We start from the raw sequence: 21,331 nt of genomic DNA, 5'->3' as shown, positions 1-21,331 counted from the left end.
TCAACGCCGACAGGGGAATCGACTAAAAAGATGTCAAGGATGAAAATATGATTAGTTTATTTGATCAAAATAACTGTCAAGGGTGAAGACTGTGCAGGTAAGCTTGGCTGAAACTTTGCCAGTCATTTATGGCTCTGAATGACACAGTGAATGTCTTGTCGAAAGTTTAGATAGGCAAGGTGGAGCGAGGGACGATCCCAGCACACGACTAATGGCAAAACCTGCATCACTATAGCCAGGCTCTAGGATGACGTAGCCCTGTATACTGCTGGGATTGCAAAGTTAACTGAATTAAAAGTTAAATCAGCGGTGAATGAAATTTTGAGATGAGGTACAGGTAAAGGTCGTATATGAAGATAGAGGTCGTTAGTGCAGATGAGGGTCGTAAGTGGATGCAGGTAAGGGTCGTTAGTGCAGATGAGGGTCGTAAGTGGATAAAGGTAAGGGTCGTTAGTAGATGCAGGTGAGGGTCGTTAGTGGATGCAGGTGAGGGTCGTTAGTGCAGATGAGGGTCGTAAATGCATGCAGGTAAGGGTCGTATATGAAGGTGAAGGTCGTTAGAGCATGCAGGTCAGGGTCGTTAATGCAGGTGAGGGGTCGTTAGTACAGGTGAGGACAGTTAGTGTAGGTGGTTTCAGTTGGTAAGGACGGCAAGTATCAGTTGGCATGATTAGTGCAAGTGCTAGTGGTTAGTTCAGGAGAGGATGATTAATGGCGCGGGAGAGTGATTAGAGTAGGTCAGCACTGTGAGTACGAGCTATAATAACTAATTTGTTCCCAAACCATAACGATGCTCAATACACCTGTATCCATACAAGATCAAATAGATTATGATGCTTTTGCAATTCAGGGGATACATCTTGTAGCCTACAACGTACATGACCCAGTTGGAAATAAGCCCAACGAAGCATTTAATGTCACATCGCAGAAACTATCATTTTCACCTTCCCACGACATGAGTTAGGTTGATAGATTTATTGTGATTTTCAAATTCATATTATGAGCGCCAGTGGAAAAGACACGAAATGGGGGCAGGAACTGAGCCCAGATATTCGTTAAGAAAATCAAGTTACCATATTGATGAGCAAGTTACAGAGTTTGTTAATACACAAAAATCAACAGTCTATTTGACAGTTTTGGTTGGTTTAGTTTAATTAACACACGGTTACAGTCATATATAACTGGAACTGTTTTCTAATATTAATATAGACTGACCAATTTACATTTTTGATTTACTGGATAAAGATTTTATATCCCTCACATTTGTGACAAAGTTAGAGAAAGTTGATAATCTAATTACTCTAACATGGCTAACAGTTTCGGTATATGTTCATTATATAGGTACGAGACAGCAAGCTTAGCAAGCCTTCCTATCTGCAGAGGGCAAACCTGGGATTCCTGGCTAGAATTTTCAATAATAGGGTATTACAGAAAAGATACATTGACATTCCTTGAACATTATACTGCTCAAGATGTCTTGAAACACTTGTACTTTTTGCAGGCGATGAGTCACAATAACGTGGCTGAAGTATGTTGACCAGACCACACACTAGAAGTTGAAGGGACGACGACGTTTCGGTCCGTCCTGGACCATTTTCAAGTCGATTTAGTCGAGAATGGTCCAGGACGGACCGAAACGTCGTCGTCCCTTCAACTTCTAGTGTGTGGTCTGGTCAACAAAACACTTGTATTTTTTCACATTCAATTACACAGTGACGTAAATTATGAGAATAATTTTCCTGCCAAAGTTTACATTTTGGTTAGTTTACCTCAACATGAGATGTTGGTACACCAAAATGTTCCACGTTAAGTTTGCCCTCAGGTATTAACTCTATTCCTCTTTCTCGTAAACTCATCTTCAGAAGGACCCTTCTGCAGCACCCGTCTCTATACTGGGAAGGTCAAGTGCAAATTTTCCGGTTTTCATTCTCTGAATGTGTCTTCTGGTTCAGAGGTAAGCATCTTCCGTTTTCTGTAAACGTAGTTGATGCAGCCCGTCCTTATAAACCAGGGACCAGATTCACGAAAGCACTTACGCAAACACTTACGAACCTGTACATCTTTTCTCAATCTTTGGTGGCTTTGTTTCCAATTATTAATCAGTTAATGAGCTCCGAAGCACCAGGAGGCTGTTTATAACAATAACAACAGTTGAATGGGAAGTTTTCATGTTTGTAAACTGTTTAATAAATGTAACCCAAGCCGTCAGAGATTGAGGAAAGATGTACACGCTCGTAAGTGCTTGCGTAAGTGCTTTCGTGAATCTGGCCCCAGCCCATCCTCATAATCCAGCCCGTTCTCATGAAACATAGACCAATAGTGATTCCGTACACCCGCGAAACCTCCTGTTTTTCAATGAAAAACGACTTACACACGATTTACAACTGATGACGTTCGAATATTTCTCGAACAGCGATCTGCACACGTCTTCTGTTCGAATTGTTTATAAAAATGTTTCACCCATATATTAAAGCTTCAAATAATTCCTATTAGAAGGTAATCTAACCTAATCTAAGCTTATTTATGCATCAAGTTCTTATATACATAATAATATTCATTGTCTTTTTTAATGGTATTAGTTTAACCAACTTAATTACTACTTCTTGAAGCATAAATATTCCAATTAATGTTTTAAACTATTAACATCATTTCCAATTAATTCCTTTTAAAGCTTGAACCTTTCAATTAATACTTAACGAAGTTTAATCTTTCTTCGGAAATTCTTGAAGCTTCACCTTAACTCCCAATAAATAATCATTAAAGCTTTTTGGCTTTTCTTTGTCCAATTTTTTGGAGTAACGCTTCCAGTGTGAGGTTGCAACCAGTTCTCGCACTTATAGTCAATATTGGCTTATTTAATAAGTGCATATGTGACATACTAATTGATTGTGAATATTTTAGTTTACCTTGAAAAGCTTCATAGAAAACACCGACCTCACCTAACCTTCTTAGTATGTTAAGAGGAGCATCTTATTGCTTCTTATTTACAATTATTACTTAACCTATCAACGGTATAGGTTAAGTAATAATGTGAGAAATTCAACTCTCCTCAAGGCACCACCACACGACCCAATTTCTCGCACCAACCATTTAGTCGCAGACCCTTTCTCCCCCCCCCCCTCCAAAAAAAAAAAAATGAAGTCTTTAAATGTTTCAAATATGCAAATCCAGGATGAAAAAAAATATAAACTCGCAAATTTTTCGTAAGACGTTTTCCCTTCCATTAACTTCACGCGACTTCAAATGCTGGCCCAAGAAACTACACAATAAGAAATGGTAAAAAAGAATATGATTTGACAGAGAAAGAAGCAGACACTAGAAAAACACACTGCACCAAGTGGCTCCTCCATCACCAGATAGGACACGAAAAAAGCAGAAACCCAAGAAAATCAAGAATTAACGAGAAACATAGAATGTCAGTGGATGGGAGAGGGTGGATCCACTGACATCCACTAGAGGGTGGAACATCCACTAGCGGTGGATGGGAGGGTATAAAGGAAAGGAAGGGAGGGAGGGAAGATGAATAGTTTGTGGTAGGGTTGTGGTAGTGTGAGAGGGGTTTGTGGGGGAGTGGGGGCGACACGGAGCCCCCCCAACCAAACAAGGGTCGCGACCCGCAAGTGAGATACAGAGGCGGTCGGAGTGGTGTTAGTCTCCTTGGCTGTTTCACGCTCCGGTTCCTCTCCCAGTGTTTCTTCCTCCCGGCCGCCACATTATACATCCCCGGCATGTTATCCTCGCTTGTGTCGCCTTGTTTCTCACGGATTTTATGCTCGTGCTTCCACGAGGGTAGGAAGGAGGAAGGGTTGGGATAGGGAGGAAAGTAAGCCAGGATGGAGAGAAGGGAATGAGGATGGAGGATGGCGCTTCATGGCCTTGCATCAGAGGTGCAATGGTCTGGTGTAGGTGATGTTTAACACACTCAAGTGCTCCTGTAACAGGATATCCTTCCGCTGTAGGAAGGATAGGTCACGTAGTCCTCCTGCTCGGGGCAGGAGTTCAGAGGTCAGTTCTGAGAACAAGATGGCGGCGGCTCTGATGAGCACGACTTAGCTATGCTTATAGAATATGATCGAATGTTGTTGTTTTTACACAGGATGTAAACAAGAGACTGTAAATATCTCCTGTCTGTAAATATCTCCTTCCTCTCCCATCTGTACCTCCCACTCCCACCTCCACCTTCCCTCTCCTCCACCAATCATCATTTACAGCAGCCTCTCCCCTCCCTCTTCTCTCTCATCCCACATTACCCCACCAATTATCTTTTTCCCCATTCCCTCCTTTCCCATCCCTAGGTACAATACCTTTTCGATCTTGCTCTTCCCCCATTTCCCCTTCCATTGCCCTCCTCCCCAAGCATACAACCCCTTCCACTATACTTCACAAATATACATCTTTCCTTACTCTGAACTCCTTCCTTTATCAACCGTTTCTCTCAAATAAAATGGAAGGGGAAAGGAGAAGCATTGGGAGGAGAAAACGTCAAAAGACGAAGAAGAAGAAGGGGAGGAAAAAAAGCGCAAGAGAAAGAAAAGCACAAAGTAGAAAGGAAAAATGCTGAGTTTTGTGTTTTTATTTACAAACAGTGGATTTGACGGCAGGATTAACGAGCATGTGATGTTTGTTGATGCTGCCAGTCTTCATGTCATTAGTCAGTGTTCAATCTCTGCAGCTGACAGATCCGCCTGTTTATGACTGAAACACGCGCACGACTGATGACATCTTCTTGAGGTTATCTTGATATGATGTCGGGGCTTTTTTAGTGTCCCCGCGGCCCGGTCTTCGACCAGGCCTCCACCTCCCAGGAAGCAGCCTGTGACAGCTGACTAACACCCAGGTACCTATTTTACTGCTAGGTAACAGAATATCTAGGCTAGGTAACAGAGATATTTACATCCGAACATTTCTCGAACAGTGCTTAGCTGACGACATCTGTTTGGGTCGCAGCTCTGTAAATGCTTCACCCACGTGCCGCAAACACAAATAATTGCATTTAGAGAAGTGTGATTCTAACACAGAAACTGAATAAAGCTCTTTTCAAGAGCAGTTTGAAGGTGTGGGCGTAAAAGTCCCCCGGTGGCTGTACAGAGGACTAGTATGGGCGTGAGAATCCCCGGGGACTATAATGTGGGCGTGGGAGTCCCCAGTGGCTGTACTGAGGACTAATATGGGCGTGAGAATCCTCCAGGGACTATAATGTGGGCGTGGGAGTCCCCGGTGGCTGTACAGAGGTCTAGTATGGGCGTGAGAATCCCCCGGGGACTATAATGTGGGCGTGGTAACCACACCAAGAGAAGACCTGGATGGTGATGGTTGTGTTGGCAAACAAAACCGCTTCACTTCTGGCTTCACAATTCCTGGCCAGACATAATGTATGTAAATTGCCTCTAATTTCCATATCCAAATAGGAGTTAACAAAATGTTAGTTCTTCTGTGCATTCTTTTTTTCCCTTAATAGAATTCTGCACAGATATTGTTAATGAAAACAAAAGGCGGTTTAAGATAGGAATTCAGTCAAAACTTAGCCCCGACTTGATTAAAGTCTTGTTTTGTGTGTTTGTGCTATATAACTTTCTTATGTTCTGTGTACTCACCTAGTTGTACTCACGTAGTTGTGCTTGCGGGGGTTGAGCTCTGGTTCTTTGGTCCCGCCTCTCAACTGTCACTCAAGCGGTGTACAGATTCCTGAGCCTACTGGGCTCTATCAAATGTATATTTTAAACTGTGTATGGAGTCTGCTTCTACCATATCACTACTTAATGATTTCCAGTGCATTAAGTGTGTGTGTGTGTGTGTGTGTGTGTGTGTGTGTGTGTGTGTGTGTGTGTGTGTGTGTGTGTGTGTGTGTGTGTGTGTGTGTGTGTGTGTGTCAAATTATTCCTCCTCAAGCCCACCCACTCTTCCTCCCTCCCTTCCTCCATCCTTATTCCTTCCACCCATCCTTCCATCCTCCCTCTCCCTCTCTCCTTCCCTCCTGGCCATCCCCCATCCTAACTCAGCCCCCAGCACCCATGCACCTGTCGATGCCACACAATCCATCTTGCCCTCTGATCGATATAAATTTGAATATTAGGAAATTCAAATCGCCGTTCATTTATCAGTTCAGGACTCGATATCCAGCCCGATTTAAACACGCTTGAGTGTGGCTGTTGAATAGAGCCAGCTGTTCCGTCCACTGATGAAGACAGCTGGCTGTCCTGCCCATTGATGAAGACAGCTGGCTGTCCTCTCGACTGATGAACACAGCTGGCTGTCCTCTCGACTGATGAAGACCGCTGGCTGTCTTATCTACTAAATCCACTACGGGCTCACCATAGCCCGTGCTACTTTGAATCTAAAAATAACAAACAACGTCCTGTCGAGTAGTGAAGCTGTTGGTGTTACCAAGTGTGGTCGTTCTTTTCCACTTATATTTGCAGGTATTCAGCAATAACTTTCACATGCACTAGAAACGTGTTTTTTTTAATGGTTCCTCAAGCAATCTATGCCTCTCCTATTTCGTAGTTTCCAGTCCTTTCCGACTAGTTTGATTCCCTTTGTCTCTATTGATTTCGATGACACACACACACGCACGCACACACACACACACACACACACACACACACACACACACACACACACACACACACACACACACACACACACACACACACACACACACATACAAAACAGGTCAATCACGTGAAACCCTACTTTTCTCCAGCTCTAATTGCTTTGCTCGTGTGAATTTAATTACCTCCACTCTAGAGGGTTTCCTTACTAATTACCCCTTAGCCTGCGCCTTCATAAATCATTTCTACAATTTGTGTTTGGAGTGTAATATGTAGTTGGGTTGTTCCCCGTTTTTTTTTGTTGTTCTGAATTTTGGCGTGAATGAACATGTCTTTGTTCTTGCATCTTGTGTCGGTTCTGCTAGATGGGCTGGCCTAGTAGGCTCATGCTGGGAACTAAAGGTATAACTTCGTATATAGTATAACTATATACGAAGGTATAATGTATATAGGTATAACGTATATAGGTATAACTATACCTATAGTTACCTATACCTATACCTTCGTATATAGGTATAACTATACCTATACTATAGGTATAACCTCGTGACTAGGATACTAGATAAATACTGGTGGCTGAATACTAGATGTATTCTAGTGACTTACATACTAAGGGCATTCTCACGACTATATATACTACATGCACTCTGGTGAATAGGAAATGCATGCCTTTTTGATAGCATATACCCACCAAACACACACCGAAACTACGACGTTGGTACAACGTTCGAACAAGTTTTAACACCTCCTAACCAGTTATAACAACCAATATAGCAAGTTGTAACAACGTTCTAATACGTCATAAACACGTTAAGCCAAGATGTAACAACTTTATTACAAGTTGTAACAAGCGGAAAATAGAGACAGTTACGGTTTGTGTTTCCAGGGTATACACACTAATCTTCTTTCGTGTAAGTAATCACAATTTGTTTGTACTATTAACTTTATCTAGTGTGGTCATTTTGTCTTTTTTATATGAATACTGTATTGGATAAAGATATTAAGATTTTCCTCAATATACAGTTTTTAACCCAATGTTGATTTTCTATATATATTTTATTATTTTGTTTACTTTTCATTTGATACTCTTTGTCTTACGTTGAGAATATTCTAGATTAAGTAACACTATCTAGGGTTCTGCTGGAACACCAGCCAGGTGTCTGCTGGAACACTATCCGGGTGTCTGCTGGAATACCATCCAGGTGTCTGCTGGAACACCAGCCAGGTGTCTGCTGGAACACCATCTGGGTGTCTGCTGGAACACCATCTGGGTGTCTGCTGGAACACCATCCGGGTGTCTGCTGGAACACCATCTGGGTGTCTGCTGGAACACCATCTGGGTGTCTGCTGGAACACCATCTGGGTGTCTGCTGGAACACCATGCAGGTGTCTGCTGGAACACCAGCCAGGTGTCTGCTGGAACACCATCCAGGTGTCAGCTGGAACACGCCTAAACTGTTACTTTACACCAAATGTACTTAAAATCATGCTGTTCAGTTTGCAAGCCAAATTTCTATATGATTTTAATTAGCACCCGCTCTAGCATTTAAGCTCCATATTCCCCGTGTTCTCTCTCACGGGAACGAGACTATTGATAAAGTCTAACATGAAGGACTTCGCAACTAATTAAACGGCAGGATTTCAATCACTCTTAACTGGGACATCATTAAATATACTCCAGCTTCTGTTCGGGGACAACTCCTGTATGTATGTACTATGTGAAAAATCGCTTCCTTTCTCACGTTGAAATATTGGTCTTGAGGGTATAGCTTCGGACTCGTGATGAGAAACTTTAGTTTAAATTCGAGCATTACATGTTTCTCACTTTTGATCCTGTTAGCAGCGCTTGATATTATCCTGAACTGCTGCCATTATTTCTTGGAGGTTATTGAATGAGATTAAATAAAGGCGAAGGTGTCCACTTAACTGGTACAGATAATGGCTCCAAAGAGCCTCCACCTACGGGCTCACCATAGCCCGTGCTACTTGGAACCCCATGTTCTAAGTAGCTGAATCTAAAACAACTAACAAAAAACTTAACTGCTTGACTTGCAGATGCTTACTGTGGTGCCTTTGCTCTCTGCGTTGTTACAATGGGACCGAACTATGAGGAGAAACATCTTCAGTATTTCTTTATCAAATCCCTTGTCAATCTGCTTACAATAATAATATTTCCCGACGTCTGGGACAGGCAGCCTGAGTATATACTTTAGGCTTGTATCAAGGTCCCCCCTAAGATCCAACTACCGACCTTCGTCAGGATGCAATCGGCGCCTAACTTCCAGATACAAATTTACTATTAGGTAAACTGTGGGATTAGGTGAAAGGTAACGTGCCCACCCATTTCTATCCCACCCGGGAATGGAACCCAGAATCCCTGATTGTGAGTCGAGAATGACGCTCAATGAGCTACGAGATCCCCCCCCATATCCTCTCACCCGGTTTCCTATGAAATATCCTTTGCTGTGTAGTTCCGTAATCCGCCCCCAGACGCAAGCGCCACTACTCCCGCCGCCTTGCAGCGTTGCTCTACATAACAATTAGCTCATAATTAGCCGCTCTTGGCCTTCGTCGCCACCTCGCTACTCCACATCGGGAAAGCTAATGTTTCCTTGTTCTGAATGTCTAGTGCATTAATTAATTAATTATTCAGGGCGCGACACGGGTCCTCAAAACTTGGCTTGAAGTCGACGATTGTGTGCGGGTTGGCGGCTGTGAATGTGGGGGGCTCACAGCAGCCCACATGCAGCTAGCCCCCCACAGCAGTAGCCCCCCACAGCAGCAGCCCCCCACAGCAGCAGCCCCCCACAGCAGCAGCCCCCCACAGCAGCAGCCCCCACAGCAGCCCCTCACAGCAGCAGCCCCCACAGCAGCCCCTCACAGCAGCAGCCCCCCACAGCAGCAGCCCGCCTACAGCAGCCCCCCTACAGCAGCCCCTCTGCCTGGGCTACTACGATACGTTCTTTTGAACTGTGAGTTTCGAGTCTACTTTCTGCAGCCAACTCAATGAGAAACTGAAGTAATGGTTCTGCAGTCTTCAGGAGAGACAACTATCACGCGCTTTACTCGATAGTCTTCGAGCTGGTTGTGTGTGTACTCACCTAGTTGTACTCACCTAGTTGTGCTTGCGGGGGTTGAGCTCTGGCTCTTTGGTCCCGCCTCTCAACCGTCAATCAACAGGTGTACAGGTTCCTGAGCCTATTGGGCTCTATCATATCTACACTTGAAACTGTGTATGGAGTCAGCCTCCACCACATTGTGTGTGTGTGTGTGTGTGTGTGAGTGTGTGTGTGTGTGTGTGTGTGTGTGAGTGTGTGTGTGTGTGTGTGTGTGTGTGTGTGTGTGTGTGTGTGTGTGTGTGTGTGTGTGTGTGTGTGTGTGTGTGTGTGTGTGTGTGTGTGTGAGAGGTCGAGGTTGGTACAGCTCGACATCCTTGAGACGGATCGCTAAGTTTCTGCCGCAAGACACAGAAGTCTTCCATCCACTGGCCACGATTAGCCGCAAAGCTTTGCGTTTTGCTGCACCAAAATTAAAATTTAAGATTAAACACCACAAAAGTTGAAGAATAACAAAAGTTTACAGTCACAACGATAAAAGAAGAAAATCACCAACAACAACAGATAACAGAGCTGATAAAGAATACAGCTGAGCAATGAACTGTTTGTCTCGCTCGAGTCTGGCTCGCCAATCATCAACTACCCAACTCCCTCCACGGCACTCGTTGCTCTCACTTAAGACCCTATTCCCCCCTATTTCACCTCTCTTCTTTCAGCCCCTTGTGCCCTCTCTCCTCCTACTGCATGTCCTTCCCTACACCCTCCCACCTACCCCATTCCAGGGTGCTCCTCCGCTACCCACTCCTCTTCCACGTTACTTTCCTCGGCCCATTCCTCTCACATTACCCTTCCCACCAGCTCCTCTCACTCACCTATCCTCCCCTCCCGTCTCCCCAGGGGCCGAGATCAGCTGGTCTTGGCGTCTTCGACCGAGGAAGTGAAGCAGGAAACAAAAACTCTGATAAAAGAACTTTTTTTTTATCCTTCTCTGCTGCCTTCTCTCTTGTTGGGCGGCGTCTTCTCCCTTCCTTCTTAACTCTTCCTTCTCCCCTCCAACTCTTCCTCCTTTTTCAACTTTCCATTATTTCGAATTTTATGTTTTATTGTTTCTGTTTTCTTCATTCTTTCATTCACTGCTGTTTCATTCACTCGTCGCTTCTCATTTCTATCTATACTCTTTCATACTCTATCTTCCTATTCATCCCTATTCATTCCTATTCTTTCCATCCAGGTTACTCAAGCGTTTCTCCTTTTTATTTTGGTTTAAACGCTCTTTTCTAACATTGTTTAAAGAAATTTATCCTCACCTTCTCTCATATTATCTTCTCACTTTCTCTAAACACCCTTTTATCTAATATCAGATTGTATCCCAACTCTGTCTCTCTATCTCTCTCTCTCTCTCTCTCTCTCTCTCTCTCTCTCTCTCTCTCTCTCTCTCTCTCTCTCTCTCTCTCTCTCTCTCTCTCTCTCTCTCTCTCTCTCTCTCTCTCCCCCAACTCCTCACATTATCTTCCGATTATATCCCCACGTCGTCGGAGTGTGTACGATAGGTATAATGTTGATTGCTGATTGGATCTCGTGAATATCTGTAATGACCTCGTTATCGACATCAGGCAAAGGAGGAGGGGCGTCTCAGATAAGGATATCTTAAGGAGGAAGCTGACAGGATATGCATGTGAGCTAGCGTGGCTGTGTATACACACACGTGAGAGAGAGAGAGAGATGGAGAGAGAGAGAGAGAGAGAGAGAGAGAGAGAGAGAGAGAGAGAGAGAGAGAGAGAGAGAGAGAGAGAGAGAGAGAGAGAGAGAAGGGGAAGTATGTCTGAAATAGGTTTGCGTGTAAAGACTGGGAATGGGAGCAAGATGAAGACTTGTAAGTGGGTGAGGCAGAGAGATGTGGTTGATAGCGCTCGGTGGAGGAAAGGTCAGGAAATGGAGGAGGGGGTGAGTTGGACGAGAGAGTGGAAAGGGAAAGGTGCATGAGAGACACAGACTGAGAAACAGGAGAGAAAAGGAGTAAGAGGGAAAAAGAAGAGGAGTAATTATTAATATAACTTCTTAACAGATGCTTGGAAACTGGAAAGAGGAGAAGAATGAAAAAAAAAAAAGGTAAAGAGGGCAGTAGTGGATGAAGTGAACAAGGGAATGGAAAACCTCGCAGCTAAAAAAAAACTGGATTGAGACTAATGGAAGATTGGGAGGAGGAGGAGGAGGGAGAGGGGGAGGGGGAGAAGGAACAATTAAATTAAAGTAGGATGAAGCAACTGGAGAAACTGACAGTAAATGATGAAATTGGAGATGGGAAAATGAAAAGTAAAATCGTGAGGGATGCGATAAAACTGATTATTAAGAAGAGGAAGTGGGAAAGGGGGAGGAGGCCACGAGGGAAAAGTGAAGGGAATTATCATGGAAAAGCGCCAGGACATTACGACTTTGTGGCGCTGGGAAGGGATCAGGATAAGGACTTGGTATGGGACGAGGGGGTGTCCAACCACTTGGACGGTCGGGGATTGAACGCCGACCTGCATGAGGCGAGATTGGCGCTCTACCGTCCAGCCCAAAGGGGATAGGAAGGACAGCCACAGCGGGCGGGGAATGAATGATTGGGGGCGAGGAAAAGGAGGGGAAGAGATGTTTTAGACAAATATATATATACACATCCGGAAGTTAAATCGGAATTACGGGCTATTCATGCCCGTGCCACTGCTTGGGTGGCTTAATCGTTATCAATCAATCATCTAATCGCAAGTAGTAGTCCTCCAGGGGGGCGCAGCGCCCATATCGAGCCCCGCAGCGCCACGTTCCGATGTGGAGTGTTGTGTGAAGGTGGAGGTGGAGGTGCTCCTCGGGTCCGCCTCAACAGCTGCCACAAGAATTTATGAACTTTCTGGAGCGTTAGAAGAACTGAACCCCCCCCCCCCCGCCCATCCGCCCCTCATCCCGGCAATATACCTGTCGCACATGTGTCATACACCCACCACACACCTGTCATACACCGGCCATACACCCCTGCACACACCTGTCATACAACGGTCATACACCCACAACACACCTGTCATACACCCACCACACACCTTGTCATACACCCACCACACACCTTGTCATACACCCACCACACACCTGTCATACAACAGTCATACACCCACCACACACCTGTCATACACCCACCACACACCTTGTCATACACCCACCACACACCTTGTCATACACCCACCACACACCTGTCATACACCTGTCATACACCCACCACACACCTGTCATACACCCACCACACACCTGTCATACACCCACCACACACCTGTCATACACCCACCACACACCTGTCATACACCCACCACACACCTGTCATACACCCACCACACACCTGTCATACACCCACCACACACCTGTCATACACCCACCACACACCTGTCATACACCCACCACACACCTGTCATACACCCACCACACACCTGTCATACACCCACCACACACCTGTCATACACCCACCACACACCTGTCATACACCCACCACACACCTGTCATACACCCACCACACCACAATCACAAATAAACATTACACAGAGAAAAGCGCAGAATTCTTTACTCTTAGCGGCCATTTTGTTCCCAATCTGCCCTAGATAATTACACAGAAATTAGAGTTAGACGAAAAGGGGAAGAAGAGCAGATGTGGAGAGACGGAGAAGGAAAAGAGGGGAAAGAAGAGAAGGAGAGGAGGTCGTTAAAGGGGGAATAAGATAGAATGGTAATTATGAGGAGAAAGAGCTAGGATATGAGGAGAAATAGCTAGGATATGAGGAGAAAGAGCTAGGATATGAGGAGATAGAGCTAGGATATGAGGAGAAAGAGCTAGGATATGTGAAGAAAGAGCTAAGATATGTGGAGAAAGAGCTAGGATATGAGGAGAAAGAGCAAGGATATGAGGAGAAAGAGCTAGGATATGAGGAGAAAGAGCTAAGATATGAGGAGAAAGAGCTAGGATATGAGGAGAAAGAGCTAGGATATGAGGAGAAAGAGCTAGTATATGAGGAGAAAGAGCTAGGATATGAGGAGAAAGAGCTAGGATATGAGGAAAAAGAGCTAGGCTATGTGGAGAAAGAGCTAAGATATGTGGAGAAAGAGCTAGTATATGTGGAGAAAGAGCTAGGATATGAGGAGAAAGAGCTAGGATTTGAGGAAAAAGAGCTAGGATGTGAGGAGAAAGGGCTAGGATATAAGGAAAAAGAGCTAGGATATGAGGAGAAAGAGCTAGGATATGAGGAGAAAGGGCTAGGATATGAGGAGAAAGAGCTAGAATATGAGGAGAAAGAGCTAGGACATAAGAACATGGGCTGGGAATGTGATGACGGAATGTAAGGAGCGATCCTCACCAATTGGATCATCGGGGAATCGAACTCCAACCCCTCTTAAGTAGTGTGGCCGACGCTGTCCCACACTATGCTTTCCATGTTCCACACTATGCTTTCCCTGTCACACACTATGCTTTCCCAGTCACACACTACGCTTTCCCTGTCCCACACTATGAGAGGAAAGAACTATGGGGAGAAAGCGCCAAGCCATTACGACACTGTAGCCCTAGGAAGGGGTCAGGATAAAGATTTGGGATGGGACGGAAGGAAAGGAATGGTGCCCAAGCACTAGGATGGTCTGGGATTGAACGCCGATCTGCATGAAGCGAAACTGTCGCTCTACCGTCCAGCCCAAGAGGTTGGGCACGAAGAAACAAAAAAACGAGAAGGGAAGCAAAGATTCATAAAACAGAAGAAGGGAAAAAAATGAGGGGACCCAAAAAGTGAAAAAGCACCACAGGAAAGAGGAAAAGAAGTGGAATAGGCCTGGAAAGGGTAGATGAGACGGGTCAAAGATAGCTTGGTTATGAAGTGAGGGGAGAACACAACAATATGAGGAGGGGAAAGTAGAGAGGGGCAGGACGCCACTAAGGAGGGGACGAGCCAATGTTTCTCACAGTCGAAATTGGGTGAGTTTTTGCATAGAAAAGGTGCCGGTATGTAAGAGAGAGAGAGAGAGAGAGAGAGAGAGAGAGAGAGAGAGAGAGAGAGAGAGAGAGAGAGAGAGAGAGAGAGAGAGAAGGCATAGATACTAAAAAAAAAGAGACCAGCTGATAACATAGACGAGGAGGCGGAGGCGGAGAGGAGAAGGGCGCTGACGCCTAAGATGAAAAATATATTAGGATGTCATCAGTGGTCCGGAGGAAAAATATGTTGTCGAAGTGACCCGCTGTTAATGGAGCCCCTCAGGCAGGGACGCCTCGCCTCCCTCGCCCAACCTGCCGCGGGAATTAATACCGAGTCGTACAACGAAGCGTAGAAGAGGCACAAGGAATGTGAGAAGGATATGAAAAGAAATGAAGGTTGAGGCGGATAAGAATGGGAGAGAAGGCTATGAAAGCGATAAATGTAAGGAGAGAAGGAAGAGAAGGAGAGAAATGTAGGAAGTGTAAGAACGGGAGGTATGAAGATATGTGGTTGAGATTGCGAAAACATGAGAAAGTAGGGGACTAGAAAGGGATTAAAAGAAGGGGGAGATGAATTACGAAGGGGAAGAGAAAGAATAAGATTTCAAAGGAGAGAAGAAAAACACGACCCGCGATAATATAACTTCTTTAAATGACAATGTATTAGGAAGAGGTAAAGTAAATTATTCGGGAGGAGACAAACAAATTAGCATGACATGAAGAATGATGGAAATCTGAATTTGACGGCGCACAGTATCACACACAGTAACATTATCAGCCAACCCAACCCATCCTAGCCAACCCAACCCATCCTAGCCAACCCAACCCATCCTAGCCAACCCAACCCATCCTAGCCAACCCACCTAAGCTAAACAACGCACTAAACCCTTCCTCAACTATACAAACATTAGAAAAAAACACAAAAGCCTTAGCACTCAAGTAGAATCCACAGAGAGAATAAGTTGTGGAAGCCACTTCCATCTAAAACATTAGGGCCAGTCTGACTAAGAATATGAACACCAGAATAGTTACATTTTAACGCAGAATGGACAATCATACTAAGGAGCTAGATCTCACTCCTCCCTAGACACTGAGAGGTAAACACTTACGTCCACGGTGATGCCCTTGGAGTCGTACACGATAATCTTTTCCTGACTGGAAGGGCTGAACTGGTAGAACTGCTCCGACCCCCTCCACCAGTTGAGAGAATACAGCATCTCCCCCTCCAGGTCGAAGTGACAGGCTAGCTCCACCGTCTTCCCCGCTTGTACCCTCCTCGGTACTTGCATCTTCAAGATTCGGATGCTGGCGGTCCCTGTGCACAACGAAGTAAGAGATTGAAACGCTTTGCGTAATAGTGGCTTTAGGCATTGTATGTACTAGCTCTATCTATAAACCTATCAATTTTTGTAAAAATCTCTTGTATGTATGTACCTTACCTGAATAAACATTTATTTTATTATTATAGATGAGCGAGGGGTCAATGGCTATGGGAGAGAAAGAGGCGTATACAGAGGGAGAGAGAGTGTAGGATGGAGTGTAGAGTGTACAGAGAGAGAGGGCCCCTCCCTCTGTCGTATGTGGTGGAAGAGTATGGGGTGTACAGGTAGTAAGGGAGAGAGGGAAGGAGGGAACATGGGGTCTACATAGAGAGGGAAGGGGTTGGGCTGTACAGAAGGGGAGAGAGTGTAAGGTGTTCAAAGGGAAGATGGGGGAGTGTAGGATGTACAGCGGTGGGGAGGGGTTGGATGTTTAAAGGTGTATATACAAGTTAAACTGCATAATAATTCATTTAACATTACAAAACATAGCGTTAAAGTACAATACTTAGAATAGCTAGCAAAGTGCTCTGCACCTGCTCATTACAGCCAGAATTGTAACGTTTTGTACCAAGAGTTGTGAATACAGCATCAAGGATTAAAATATCTGGAAGGACATGAGATAGATATAACCCTTGAGGTGACGACTTGTGTCCTCGTTAGAACGACCTCAACGTCACTACTTTTTTTTTTGAGATATATACAAGAGTTGTTACATTCTTGTACAGCCACTAGTACGCGTAGCGTTTCGGGCAAGTCCTTAATCCTACGGTCCCTGGAATACGATCCCCTGCCGCGAAGAATCGTTTTTTCATCCAAGTACACATTTTACTGTTGCGTTAAACAGAGGCTACAGTTAAGGAATTGCGCTCAGTAAATCCTCCCCGGCCAGGATACGAATCCATGACATAGCGCTCCTCATACTAGCGTCCTCGCCCGAACGACTCACGAGGACGGAGGCCTTAGAACATAAACGCGCGGCTCAATTCTAATCACTGTAGCCCCGTCAAAGCTGATACAGCCAAAAACTAACCACTGTATTTACCTGCGGACGGGACGGATGTTTCAACTCGAACACCAAGCAAATATGTAATAGCATTTACATGCTAAAAACCATATGTTCTTCCTCCCTTCAAAATCAACTGGAAAAACCTTTTCAATAAATGAAAGGCGAATCTTACTAATACTTTTTGTTACATTCAATTTACACCAGAAATTATGATATATTCCCATGATTTTTCAGTCAAAAAAGTCAATGACCAGCTTTTGTGCCAAGCACTAAAGCTTAAATATTTTCAGAGAGTGTGGGACGGTAGATAGAAAAGTCTGAGTGCAAGATGGTAGACAAAAAAAAGTCTGATTGGACCAGTAGATAAAAAAAAAAGCCTGAATGTGGGCCGGTAGATTTATAAACTTGCTGATTTATGCATTGTGAGGTAGATGGTTTTTTAATTGAGTGAAGCTGTGGTATTTTGTTTTATTGTTCCGACGTAATTAAATGATTTAAAATATAATTGGTGATGGAGATGTAACATTTATTGGTAATTTACATATGTGCATTGAAGGGCTTATTGTTTCTCATTATAAAATGTTATTCAGTTTTTTTGTTATGATGTTATTATATTGTTCTCATCAATGTCAATAATTGTTATTGTATTAATTGATGTAGCTGTTATCGCAGAGACAATGTCAAATTCAAAGTTACTTTATCTTTGAAGTGATAATTGTTGCTAATTTTGAAATGTTAGTGATTATATTTACAATTATTTTATTTTATGATTCAGTTATATTATTTTTTGTTATTTCTTGTTGGCTGTAACTGTTTTCAGAGACCCGGTATTATTCAGTGAAATACTTTGTATATTTCATGCTCTTCCAGTTCATCTTCCTTTTTAGGTAGTTCTGATAGTAATGATGAGGACCATGGAGCATACACTGACGTCAAAGGCAATTAGAAAGTAGAAATCGGTTTTACTGAATTTGGAGAACCCGGAAAAGTTTTTATTCTGATGTTGCAAAGAAAACCTAACGAAACCTAACCTTCCGAGGCCTAATACACGTTATCTGAGGCCTAATATAGTACATATATGTCCTATACTAGGCCTAGATATATTTGAGTTTGGACTATAGTTTATAATTTTTCAGGCTCTATAAAGTGAATAGTACCAAAATGTACTATCTATATAGCGAGGCCATGACAGTACTCTCACAAGGTCCTTCACTTTCTGTGTTGGTTGCTGCCTTCAGGTCGCCAGGGTGGAGTCACTGGCACAGACCACTTCACATTGAAATACATAGATATTACATAGCTATAAGATACACGCTCTTATAGAAACATATTCAATCACAACATCTTAAGGAGTTGATGCGCATTGCATACACTATAAAAAACCTCAATATTAAGCTTATATATATATATATTAATCACCAATCACGAATTAGTTAGGACCAGTTCCATCCAATCAAACAACGGAGCCTTCTTCTGTATATCATGAAATATTTGCAGTAAAAATTATATATTTATAAACTTTGGCTTCATTTGTGCAATTTGCTGTGTCCATTTGACATAAGTGCTGTGTCCAGTTTAGAGAGCGTAATGACGGTATTGACTCGGATATAGTCAAAATAATAATGTTGTGTTGCTTCGACAAATAGAATACAGCAACAATATTCATTTCAATGAGGGATTATTGCAAACAGAGAGAATAATAGATTGATAATAATAGATATTTTATATAATAGATATATATTAATAGAGAGAATAATAGATAATATTTTACTCGAACAGAGAAAGCAATCAAGGTAATCAGTTTATACAGTGACATGCTGTTGGTGTCATGTGCAGTCATGTTCGATACGACTTAGTTAGCCCATACTTTGCAGGATTACAAGTGATTGGATGGGGAGTGTCATAGGAAGGTCAGCCCACATGCCCCTTGAAGGGTGAACGGTTCATATGCACCTCCTTACCGAAGTGGTGTATGTGCACCCCCCCTTTATTAAGTCGGTGGATGTGAAATGATTCCCCCCCTAGTTCGTAGATAATTGAATATGATTAAATATTGACGTGCGAAATGCATGTTCAGATGACAGATTTGTGTCCTAGGCTAGTGTGACCCTTAGGTTACACTAATAGAGAATGTGTGTGTGTGTAATGAAAACTAATGGGAGGAGATAGAAGGATGTGTGTGTGTAGGGAGGACAGGTAAGGTGTGAATAGGGGATAATGGGGGAGGGTTTGTTCGGTGTAGGTTGAAATGTGAATGGTGTATATGAGTGGAAACAGGAAGGGTGTCTATGTGGGGACGGGAAGGCAGGGAGGATGTATATATTAGAAAATAAGGAGGTTCTTTAAAGGGAGATGGGAGGATATGTAGCGGGGAGATGGGGAGAGTGTATGTGTGGGGAGATGGGGAGGGTGTATAAGTGGGGAGATAGAATGTGTTTGTGGGAGCTGGAGGCGGCTTTAGGCTACACAAACACCACACCGGCACAGTAAACACCGAACGGGGAACGCGGGCAGTGAAAATAAATTCTAAAATAAAATAAAATAGTTTAAGGTAAAAATGAGATATTGGAGTACCGGTGGATATAAGGTCCTCATTATACCGGGCCACCAGTAATACCACCATCGTCCCCCCCACCCCCCAGGCTCTTAGTAGCTTGGTGGACTCTGCTGGGGTGGCGGGGAGGGAGCGAGGATAGTCAGGGAGAGGGAGCGAAGCTAGTCAGGGGGGATAGGGGAGTGAGATTTCAGGGGGAAGGAATCCAGGGGGGACGAGGTATATCTTTTGTAAAAAAAATCCTTATTGAAGGATTTTCTACAACATTTCGTTGTGGAAAATGAATCCTTCAGTTTAATTCAGTTAGAATTACCTTTAAGGATTTAAGAAAGAAAATAATTAATCCTTCAATTTGTTCCAGAGATGTTCCTCTCTGGAACATCTTCATGTAAAGAATGAATATATGATTCATTGATTGATGAAGATTAAGCCACCCAAGAGGTGGCACGGGCATGAATAACCTATAAGAATATATATGGTGTACAATTTTTGGTTAAAGACACATGTGAAAGAGTTGAAAGAGTAGAGGCGAAGGGGTGAGGTGATGGGGGCAATAAAACATAGGATAAAGCAACTGAGAAAAAAAAATTACGGGCTATTCATGCCCGTGCCACCTCTTGGGTGGCTTAATCTTTATCAATCAACTGAGTAAAACTCTGATGGGCGGGAAAACCTCGGTAGAGACATCATTATCTGGTGATGTTGGGTGGGATCTGGGTCTGAATGTCGGCAAGGAAGCAAAGTCGTTATTCTGTGTATTTAAAGTGGGTCTTTTTTTATCTTATAAGTATAGCTTCCAGGATTTACAATCTTCTTTGGTCAGTGGTAGATTCCAGGATTTTGGTATTATATGCTAGCATGTTTCTATTGGATGGGGTGTTATGTTCACTTTGTATATGGCTTCTGGGGCATCATCTTATAGAGGCCAGTAAGAGCACTGGAAGGCTGAGGAAGGCTGTATTCTAGCGATTCAGATGATGTCTCTTGTCAGCCCATTTCACCGCCGTTAATAAGTATGTCTTCTAGGGGACAGAGGAGACTAACAGCTAAACATTCTGACCTTCCTGTGTTGACAACTGGGCCACAGGAAACACATCCAGTGCTGGTGTCGAACACGTTCTGTCCGACATATTGCGTGCACCTCACGCCTCGAAAGAGGATCAGAAAACCTCTTTCCTCACTGGGAAATACTCTTTACACTACCTATTGGAATCGGATCCCTGATCACACTTATTAGTGTGCCACCATCTATACGATACACATATTGCACTGAAAAGTGTTTAAGCTTCTGAGCCAGTTAGAATTTCCTCACACTTGCATATTTAATTTTCTTCAAGAACCATTTATTGATAGATCTACCCGGTTATCTCCAGAGCAGTTAGTGACAAACTCTTAATTCCCTTGCGCCTGCGGACGTTGGCAGCTGACCACGAAGAGCACTTCCTCGATAAGGCCCAGGTGCTCGATAGTGTGCTCCGTCACCTTATCGAGATACCCATGAAGTGGAAAGACATTCCAGTCCGATGAGGACGTGTATGATGATGGGTTCCGAGGAGGTTCTTACGGTCGTCAGACGCCTCGAAAGGGATCTGGGGAATTCCTCTTAACCTTGGCGTGAAGCAGTGTGAGCCTCCTGTCTCCATTTCTCTTTAACCAGGTGATTGATGAGGCAGTTTCCAGGGCAAAATAGACTGGGCTCGAAGTGTATTTGGGAAATATGAAAGTATCAATTCTTGCGTTCTTGATGATTTCGTTCTGGTGTTCACTACCACCGTAGGGCGTCCTCCTAAGGTTTCCCAACGTCAAGAAACTGTCGTATTAAAGTGCCCTATTCTAACCTACCAGAGGACCCAGAACAAAAAACGGG

At 43.8% G+C, this 21,331-nt stretch overlaps 1 protein-coding gene across 1 annotated transcript in view; it reads right to left on the bottom strand.

Moving 5' to 3' along the window:
- LOC123748478 (uncharacterized) overlaps positions 1 to 21,331 on the bottom strand; it is a 243,736-nt gene that overhangs the window by 67,738 nt on the left and 154,667 nt on the right. Inside the window, exon 3 of the mRNA XM_069306160.1 lies at positions 15,692 to 15,897. Coding sequence (XP_069162261.1) covers positions 15,692 to 15,897 — 206 coding nt within the window. The remainder of the gene's footprint in view (positions 1 to 15,691; positions 15,898 to 21,331) is intronic.

This window comes from Procambarus clarkii, chromosome 57, assembly GCF_040958095.1.
Source record: "Procambarus clarkii isolate CNS0578487 chromosome 57, FALCON_Pclarkii_2.0, whole genome shotgun sequence".
NCBI classification, from domain to species: domain Eukaryota; kingdom Metazoa; phylum Arthropoda; class Malacostraca; order Decapoda; family Cambaridae; genus Procambarus; species Procambarus clarkii.
The sequence above is the reverse complement of the archived record's forward strand: the minus strand, read 5'-3'. Positions and strand labels throughout refer to the sequence as shown.